Source organism: Plectropomus leopardus, chromosome 19, assembly GCF_026936395.1.
Source record: "Plectropomus leopardus strain MGB_pleo_1.0 chromosome 19, ASM2693639v1, whole genome shotgun sequence".
Taxonomy (NCBI): Eukaryota; Metazoa; Chordata; class Actinopteri; order Perciformes; family Serranidae; genus Plectropomus; species Plectropomus leopardus.
In genome coordinates, this window is record NC_142194.1 from 12,070,895 (window position 1) to 12,080,744 (window position 9,850).

The 9,850-nt window shown below is 39.1% G+C and overlaps 1 protein-coding gene across 3 annotated transcripts in view; it reads left to right on the top strand.

The window, feature by feature from the left end:
• The window catches only part of LOC121958637 (disks large homolog 5-like), a 43,526-nt gene extending 33,957 nt beyond the window's left edge, over nucleotides 1-9,569 (top strand). For all 3 annotated transcript variants that reach the window (XM_088069976.1, XM_088069977.1, XM_042507702.2), the window contains 7 exons: nucleotides 292-462; nucleotides 547-743; nucleotides 1,148-1,291; nucleotides 1,456-1,583; nucleotides 2,783-2,892; nucleotides 6,484-6,593; nucleotides 8,493-9,569. In XM_088069976.1, the coding sequence (XP_087926102.1) occupies nucleotides 292-462; nucleotides 547-743; nucleotides 1,148-1,291; nucleotides 1,456-1,583; nucleotides 2,783-2,892; nucleotides 6,484-6,593; nucleotides 8,493-8,596 (964 nt within the window). In that variant the 3' untranslated portion in view covers nucleotides 8,597-9,569. The remainder of the gene's footprint in view (nucleotides 1-291; nucleotides 463-546; nucleotides 744-1,147; nucleotides 1,292-1,455; nucleotides 1,584-2,782; nucleotides 2,893-6,483; nucleotides 6,594-8,492) is intronic.
• Nucleotides 9,570-9,850: the final 281 nt, after the last annotated feature.

A 9,850-nucleotide genomic window follows, 5' to 3' on the forward strand; every position in this document is an offset into this window, starting at 1 on the left:
TTTTAAGATATGTCATTATAACCTCAGTACCAAGGTGTTTGGCAGTATTTAGGAGGCTCAATAAAGAAGCCACGCAAGGAATTCTCATACCAAGTTTTGGTGTTTTTTATCTAGACTAAATTAAATCTGAATCGATGAAAGGGTTGAATCTTAAACACAAAATCTTCCTTATATATCTTTAATGTTCATAATCTTCTCTCAGATTGTCTCTGTCTCTTATGTCCTTGTTCAAAGGTGAGGTGAATGTATTCATCATAATTTCCTGCTGCTTCATTGTTCATCTCTTGTCAGAGCACTTTATGAGCGGGTGGCAGAGGTAGAGCAGGAGCTGAGCTTTAAGAAAGATGACATCCTGTATGTTGATGATTCGCTACCAAATGGGAATTTTGGCTATTGGATGGCCTGGCAACTCGACGAGAATGCACAGAAGCTGGAAAAAGGGCAGATTCCAAGTAAATATATGTAAGTCCAGACTTTTATTTTTAGAGTATGTTGTAGTGTGATTATAGATTACAGTGAGTTTACAAGCTGATGTGTCTCCTTAAGGATGGACCAGGAGTTCTACAGGAGACACAGCATGGCTGACATGAAAGACGATAACGGCACCAGCAAGAGTCTATCGGCCGCTGCACGGAGATCCTTCTTCCGTCGGAGGCTGAAGCACAAACGCAGCGGATCAAAGGACGGGAAGGACGTGATGGCTCTGGACGCCATAAGCACAGATTCTTTACCCATCGCAGAAGGTGAGAATTCATCTACTGCAGAGGCTTTATTAAAAATGCATAAGGAAAGCTGCATAGTGGTTTAAAGAAAGTGATGGATTCTGGAGTGAACTTAGTCACAGCAGTGGAGGAGGAAGTATTTCTGCTCTCAAGATTTCTTATGGTAGTAAAGGCACAGAAGTATTTGTTGAAAGGGGTACTCAAGTTTAGAGAATAAAGGCACTCATTGAAAAGAAGGAGTTGAATTTGATTTCGCTGTCGAAAATGTATATCCAGGTCACACCAGTCACATCAGATTGCATTTGTGTTAAAAAGCATGTTGGCTCACCATTACCAGGACATGTACATTAATGACTGTAATTATTTAAAGGAAGCTGTATCTCTTTGCAGTCTGTATTTTGTCATGATTTGTGTTTCCTGCTTAGACGGAGTCAGCCTGATGTACCAGCGCGTCCAGAGGGTGGAGTGCTCCTTCCCCAGACCAGTGCTGATCCTCGGTCCATTAGTGGAGGCCAGTAAGGACATGTTGGTAAAAGAGGCTCCTGCCAAGTTCTGTCGCTGTCTGCCTGGTGAGCCCATACACACACAGTCAGTCTGTTATTTGTTAATGTTGAATTTGACATAGATGTCATACTGTAGAGAGGGCTTTCACCACTTATGAAATGAATGTAACAATTAGAGGGAACTATGTCGGTGTGAATTGTACCATTTTCGAAATGTATTTTACTTTCAGAGATCATGAAGGCATCTCAGCAGGCAATAGAGCGGGGAGTGAAGGATTGTGTGTTCATCGACTACAAACGGAGGAGCGGCCATTTTGATGTGACAACTGTAGCGTCTATAAAAGAGATCACAGAGAAGGTAAATTAATCTCACTGTGGATTAAACTGCATATCAATGTGAGACTTCTGTGGACTAGAAGCTTACAGCTGCCAAGCTTGTGCTCTGCTGTTTTTATAACCTCAGGCTGCAAATGCGAGACAAGTCCCCCTAGATCTGAGGGTACTTAGCAGTACATGATGTTTGCATCAGTATTCTGATGTAATATTTGTCTATAGTTGGAAATAATAAAATAAGGGAATATGGCTGAAATGCCAATTTGATTAAAACAGTAACTTAAATAGGACTTTGGAGTCAAGTAATTGCGTGAACTACTTTTTGCTTGAACTGAGTTCAATACATCCAAAATGCTCCTTTTTGATTTTAAGGTGGAAATAGTTTTTTCACTTCAACATATCAGTAAGAAGTAAATGCTGATTGTTTAATATAATGGCTAGTGTTGCACATGAATGCATTAAAAAAACAGAGATATAGATATAGACAGACAGACCGACATATGGAGATAGATAGGTAGGTAGATATACTGTGGGTAGGTAGGTAGGTAATAATAAAATGATATACCATCTAGCAAAACAGATGAAAATGTATAAATAGTCAATAAACAAGCTGGTAAAGTTCAATTAAAAGTCAGACTAAAAAGGTAAGTCTTGAGTTCGCTTTCAAAAATATCAACCCCTTCTGCTGCCCTCAGGTCTTTAACATGTTATTATATTTTTACATGTTACATGTTACAGGTATATGAACAATACAGTACAGCCAACAGAAAAAAACTCATATTTTTCAGCTAATTGTGTCTGCCAGCTCTAAAAAAAACAAAGTCCACAGAGGCAACGCATTTCAAATGATGCATCAAAATGAGAATGAACTAGTTCTTTTTTTTAGGACAGCTGACTTAGTTCAACATTCAAAATCTTGAACTATGAACATGAACTAGTTTATTTAAATTTGCATGGATTTATGTCCCTTATATCCCTTTTTGAGTGTGAACTTGCACAACACTGGTAGCTTTAGAACAGTGACACCATTAGTTTAGATTTAGATTTGTTCTCTATAAGCTATGCAACTATGCAATTCAGAAAGTCTGTCTCCATTGTAATTAAGTATCCAAAAAACATTGCAAGGTATGGGAAACACAAGTCATTTGGCATGTTTCTTGCAACAGTCTGCTTTGAACCACCCCCATATCTCATGCAATGTTTTGCTGTCATTTTCTCTCATAGGACTGTCACTGTTTACTTGACATTGCCCCTCATGCCATCGAGCGCCTTCACAGCGTTCACATCTACCCAATCGTCATATTCATTCGCTACAAAAATGCCAAGCAGATAAAGTGAGTAATCCCATGACTTAAAAGATGTTTCACTTTCTTTCTTTCTTTCTTTCTTTTTTTTTGCTTTCTTGTTTGAAGACATGCCAAGTTTATGTCAAGTGTGCTTTGTGTTTTGGTGCCACTGCTGTTTACACAATTTCAGTTTCAAGTTCAGATCCTTAAATGATGTGCTGAGAAAATCATTTATTTAAGGCCTTTGTTTCTGGAGGGTGTTTATGACAATATTAGAAAATGTGATTTTACAAAAATGCAGACCCAATTTAAAATCAAGATCCGAAATATTAATGCACACAAGTCATTTACATACATTGCAGTGTCTGTAGCACCTCATCATGCCTCTGGGCTGGCTGAGGCCGGAGGCATTATGTATTTGGATTGTCCTTTCGACGCATTCCTTTGAAAATGATATCTCAAGAACACTTCGAAGGAGTTTCTTTAAATCTGACACAAACATTCACTTAGACTCGGGAATGAGCTGATTAGATTTTGGTGGTCATAGGTTAAAGGTAAAGGTCACTGTGACCTCATTAGTCTCACGCTTGTGAACACGATATCTCAAGAACACCTTGAGATAATTACTCAAAATTTGGCACAAATGTCCACTTAGACTCAAAGATTAGCTGATTTGAGTTTGGTGGTCACAGGTCAAGGTCATGGTGACCTTGCAGATATCTCAAATATTGTGAAAGCGATATCTCAAGATCACTTTGAGGGAATTTCTTTAAATTTGTTACAAACATTCACACTCAACAATGAGTTGATTAATATTTGGTGTTTAAAGGTCAAGGTCACAGTAACCTTGCATTTGTCCCATATTCATGAGCCCAATATCTGAAGATGACCTTGAGGGAATGTCCTTAAATGTGGCATAAACATCCACTTGTACTCAAGAATGAACTTAGAACATGGTGGCTGAAGATCAAGGTCATGGTGCCCTCATCATGATAACTTTGATGTCTACCTTGAAACTGTGCTAATTTTGTTGATCTTCTGTGTGTGAAGCGTCCACATTTTCACAGACATTGATGCAAACTCTACGTGCAGCTTGACTCGTGCTCTGAGGCATACAAACGCGGGGCGGTATATCTTGTTTTTACCTGTTTTTATTTTGCAGTTACCTGCATATTAACTGCATATATAATCAAAAATGGAACAGCTGCACACAAATGTAGAGGATAATTTGTGCTAAATGCTGTCTTTTCGCAGTCAGGACAATGTTTTGATCAAGAAGATGGATGTTAGAATGACTCAGCTACACATTTCTCCCAAAAAAGCTCTTATCTATCAGTTCTCCTTCCAGGAAATATAATCTTTGATTGCTCTCATTTAATTTTCTTTCCATCGAGACAGACCCTCAGGAAATGGACATCTGCAGGAGTCTTGCTGCTTTCATAATCACATTCATCCTGCAGACACAACAAAAAACTAATTGATCAGCGTGATTAGATCATAGTGTCATTAGTTCAGAAACCACAGCTCGCTCTCTCTCACCACCTGCTGAGGTTCTGATAGGATGATCGTGATATTTCAAAGATCCCTCTGCTTTTCCATTTGTAATCGCATGTGAAGATTAAATCTGCTGAACCCGCAGCATGTTACTTCGTTTGTGTGTGCATGTGCGTGTTCATAAAGACGTGCTCAGGTCTGGCAGAAACAGGCTTTCTCAGCCATACACGCCCACAAATCTATGAAGTGGTGCAGCAGGCGAACATGGTGGAGATTGATTCCCGCTAAGCCTTCGTTGTCATCAGCTGAGTGCCAGCTGTCCAGGGAGAGCTCGCAGGGCCTGTGGCTCCGCTTTGTGGCGTGGGCGGCTAAAACACTCGCGTCCCCCGCCTGCCGCAGCCACCACATACACACAAACACACCTCCCACTGCCTGCCTGCTGCGGCGACTGACAGGAGGCTTTTTCATGTTTTTATTATCCTCTGGGAGGCATGAGCAGACCAATATGTTGACTCCATACTGGGTGCCAGGGAGAGATGGGAGTGGGATTCTGAGTTACCTCAGGGGCTCCCAGTGGATGAAGACTGGGGACCGAGATGTCACATGACCTCTTCTTAAGACTGCAAGATATGGAGTTAATCTGTGGGCTGGAAAGATTTGCACTAAAGACATCTCAGACCTCTGTCATGGTTTGTCTACTAGACTTGCTTTAGTTAGCACCTGAATTAGAGACTTTGCTATACCATGTATTAAAATGTCCCTTTAACACAGTATCTGAGGCTTTGAAAAGGCGTTGGATGTTATCTAAAAAAGGTATTTATTGGTTAAGATCATCCTTTTAGTCCCACAATGGGGAAATTAGCATTGTTACAGCAGCAAAGGGATGTCCAAGCAAGGTATGTACAAGATAAATAGAACCAAAAGAACAATATAAATAGTAAAAAAAAAAGAGATGCAAAACCCAACAGTGAAAAATCTTTACGCCAATTGCACATGGAAAATAATTGCACATTGTAAATTGTCTTGAATAAGTCTTTTAAATGCCTTGCTAAATGCCTTTAAATGCTAATACGGGGGACATATGATTTTTTTTTTTAGTGTTTCTTTTATAGTTTTTGACATCACATTGTAACATCTCAAAATATGTGGTAGATCTTTTTTTCCTTTTCTGTTTTTTTTCTTTAAAAATGTATTTACTAGATGCCTCTTGCATTAATGCCACACAGATTGAGATAGTGGAGCCGACAATACTCATTTTTGATTTTGGTCGGGATGCTCAACGGAGAATCCACCGACTCCTAGCTAGCTGTCACTGTACCCCAGACGACATAGGGAAGAGCAAATTCACCAAAAATTGGCTTTTAACCAGAATTTTGCGACATGGTTGAAACTGGTACAAGGCAAGGTGTAGAAGGATCAGTGTATTTTATGCAAAAGTTTTTCAAATTCTGCATGATGGGAATAAAGGCACTGGAATCTCACGTGCAGAGTGAAAAACACAAAATCGCAGAAAAAACTCACCAAGAAACGATAGCTCTGTTCTACCCTCATCTCTGCCACCGACCAAAAAATTCATGTTTCACGTTACAATTAAACATTTAAACAAGATTGTTCCTAAGTATTTTAAGGTGTTTGGTTATTCCCAATACAATTTCCAGAGGATTTACTTTGATTAATTTACATAATAAAGTCATGATACACACTGTATCAGTATCGTGATGCATTTAAAGACAATGGAAGATTTTACGCATATCACTACTTTTAGTACGTCAGTATACAGTCATATCCTTCAGCTACACTTTGCAGTTGTGTAAAATTCATCATCTGGTCAGGTCAGAGTGAAGTAAGCAGATGGATCAGATCTTCAAAATGAAGGTGTTCTGGTTTTTTGTTTTTATTCAAGGGAGACTTGTTGAAATCTAGCAACAAACATACAAACACAATGCCAAAAAGCTGAAGAGGGAGAGTCTGTAGACGTGAGTAGAGCCAACAGGTTTTAAGCGATACAATAAGAGGCAGTTTTCAAAGATTTTTTAGTGATTAGGGCAAACTCTTGACTCTTTCCACGTCTTGCACCGTGTTATGATTCTGTGTGTGAACTGAGATTGTCAGGGATGCTGACAGGCACTGATGTTGTCTCTACAGAGAGCAGAAGGACCCTCTGTACCTGCGGGATAAACTCTCACAGAAACATTCCAAGGAGCAGTATGAGGCGGCACAGAAAATAGAGCAGGACTACAGCCGCTTCTTCACAGGTTGGTGGAAATGACTTATTTTTTCTTCAAGGTGCTAAATATAGAATGAAAAAAACAAAATAAACCCCAAAAAACAGAGTAACAATAATTATTTTGACCTCGTAGAGATATCGTCTGTGCTCGGTAAGTGTACTGAATGAAGGACTAAATTTGCATATAATGAATAATTTGAGTGCCACTACATGCTGAACACCAGTGTGCGAATAAAAGTTCATCTCTTTAACACTTTTGTCCCCACAGACCAATTAAGTGTAATTTTAGGAATTCATGTTTCTGCATGTAAGACGTCCAAAGCCATCAAGTCCTGAAACAAAGTTTTCGCCAGCTTTCCAAGTTGTTGTTCCGAGTTAACCCTTTGAAACCTGAGCAAGGTGGCTTAATTTCTTATAAAAACCTGGGGAGAAGGCAATGAACCACGAAAGAGGAAATGACCCCGAAATTTGCAAGGAATTAGTTAAATGTGGAAAGAAGAAAATTACATTTAAATTTGTGAAAATGACCTGGAAATGGTGCTTGATAATTTCGTAACATAATTCTAAATCTGTAAGTAGGATAATTATACATATAGATTCTCCCTATCTTATTTCCCTAAGCGTTTTTCCCCTAGCTTTTTAAAAACAATTTTCTAAATCTACTAATTTTTTGCAATTTGGGAACCATTTCTTACCTTGTTGTTCATTGCCTTTTTTCCCATGTTTTTGAAATAAATCAAACCCATTCGCTCAGGGTTCAAACTTGTAGAAGGTGCCTGAAGGCGGCACAAGAAAGCTGATGTTGATCCAGGCTGCAAAGGGTGTTTGCGAGGATATTCTCAGCTGGGAACTAATTTTTACGATTATTCCAACGCTACACGAATGTGTTATTAGTTACAAAGCAAGGTTTTCTATTATCCAGAAGAAAGCAAAATAAACAAATAAATGAGCGAGTGTAATTTTTCAGTATGATCCAGTTTAACCAGTGTGAGTCTCCAGCAGTTTTGCAGGTTATCTGATGTTTTTGGAGCACAGATTCTCTCTGTGGTCTTTCTCAGATTAGAGATAAAGCTTTGGTATCTGGAGCAGCAGCCAGTCTGACACACTCGACTATCCGGCTGATTAATGACTCTAGAACTGGTGGCAATTTATGGGGAAGGGTTGTGGAAATGAACACATTCGCCCACTGATCCCTCTAACAGGGCGTGGTAGCTGGCCAACTTCTGCACACGAGCCACGGCGATGAGAACTTTAATTAACAGCAGTTATAAATCTGAGTGTCCTGTGGCATGAAGTTGAACTCATCACCCTGTAGTCCGAAACTCCAGAACTGAAGTAATGAGGCTGCAAAGACTGTTGAGGGCATTAGTGTTGATATCTCTTACAGGCCTTGGGGGAGGAATACTTCGTATTCGGGGGAAAAAATTGTATAAAGCCTTTCATGGCTCCAGATAGAGAGCGGCCAAATTCTGATGCATTGCCTCAAGTGATGCATTGGTTCAAAAAAAAAAAGTTGGTGTGGAGTTGAAAAGAGGCGATCTTACCAGACCTCTGCGGTCCGCTCTTTAGCTCAGCTTAAGGCTAGAAACTCGAGGCTACATTAGCCGCTGTCGGCGTAACACACCACAAACAGAACTGCTGGGTGTTGAGGTGCATTATGGATAATGAAGGCCATGAGTTTAGGCAGGCAAGAAGAATGAATGACATAAAAGAAGTTTATCTGGGTTTCTGCTGCATCAGTTTTGATTGTTTGTGTTTTTTCTAATACTAACAATAACAATTTTCAAGCATTTTATAGACAAATGATAATAAGACAGATTAATTAATAATGAGACTAATCACTAGTTGCAGCCCCGGGTGTTTAAATCTGACAGACATTTTAACACTCCTCATGCAAATATTCCTCCCCACCCCCACTGTGTTGCAGGCGTTGTCCAAGGAGGCAGCGTCTCATACATTTGCACTCAGATCATGACCATCGTGGAGCAGGAACAGAGTAAAGTACTGTGGATTCCAGATGGAGCACCATAAAAAAAAAACCTCACCTCTCACCTGTCACCACACGTCACTCCGAAACATTAGAGGATGTGATTGTTAATATGGGACACACACAGAATCGGTACATCTAACAGACATCGTGGTTAACTTCAATGCTTTTTCACATGTAGCGATATCAGCACTGATGAAGGAGATCATATAATATTCCCACGACTATAGTGATGTACTGTACTACAGATAGATTTGTTTACACTAGTATTTAATACTTGAATGTTTTATTTCCCCCGTACAACTAGTAGCACTCCTTTAGTCCCGCTCTGTCCCACGAACATGTCAGACCACAGGAAGTCTGCATCAATGCAAACTGAAGACTTTATTCTCCAAGTGAAGATAGAGTGGACCACTGTGTTCTCTTCTCTATATTTATACATATTTTCCTGCCATTTAATTTATCTAATCAAATCAAAGATGTTGGTTATGAACTTTTGTTATACAAATATAGTTGTGTAGTTTATAGGAAGGACGATATTTTCCAGTTAATGTTCTTATTTATAGAGAATTTGGGGCAAATTTGCTTCCTACTTCACGTTACGTTGCAGTTTTCTGTTCTGTGTTGCTCTCTGATGGCACTGCGTTTTTCCATTCATCATTTCAGTCCCCAAAAAATAATATTGTGCCAAGCTAAAAATATTTTGCTAATCACTATCCATTTGTTGGATTTATTAACACTACAACTTCCATTATAAATCACACAGCAGGTATTTTGTCCCAGTTTGTGTGTTCTACTGGTTTTGCCAATACTGTTCCTCTTTATCAAGTGGATTTTTTAAGAAGGGATATTTTATTTGTGGTTGGCTGTCAACTAAACAGATTTACACCTCTTGGATTTTTCGGTACTTCACGTTGTCAACATTTCATGTTCAAGTTGGATGAAACACTTTAGGTCTTCTCCTAATGAAGGTTAATATTTCTACAAAATATTAAAAACTGAGTACAGTTAATTGAATGCAAGTTGTCTGTGTTTTCCATCAAAATAGTTTGAATTTACTCATCTGATGCAAAAGTCAACAATCACTGCACCTTTTGTCCACTAGGGGGAGTCAACTACCACTGAAGGTGAGAAATGGTAAGATGTCCTTTTGTCACTTTTCATACCACATTATTATGGCTGCCTATTCTGGAGAAAAAACTCTTATTTACTGACTTGTTTAATGACAGTCTATATATTTTCATATTACTTTCCAAAGTGATGAACAGATGTGATGCTTGTTTTTTTATTGTTAAAGC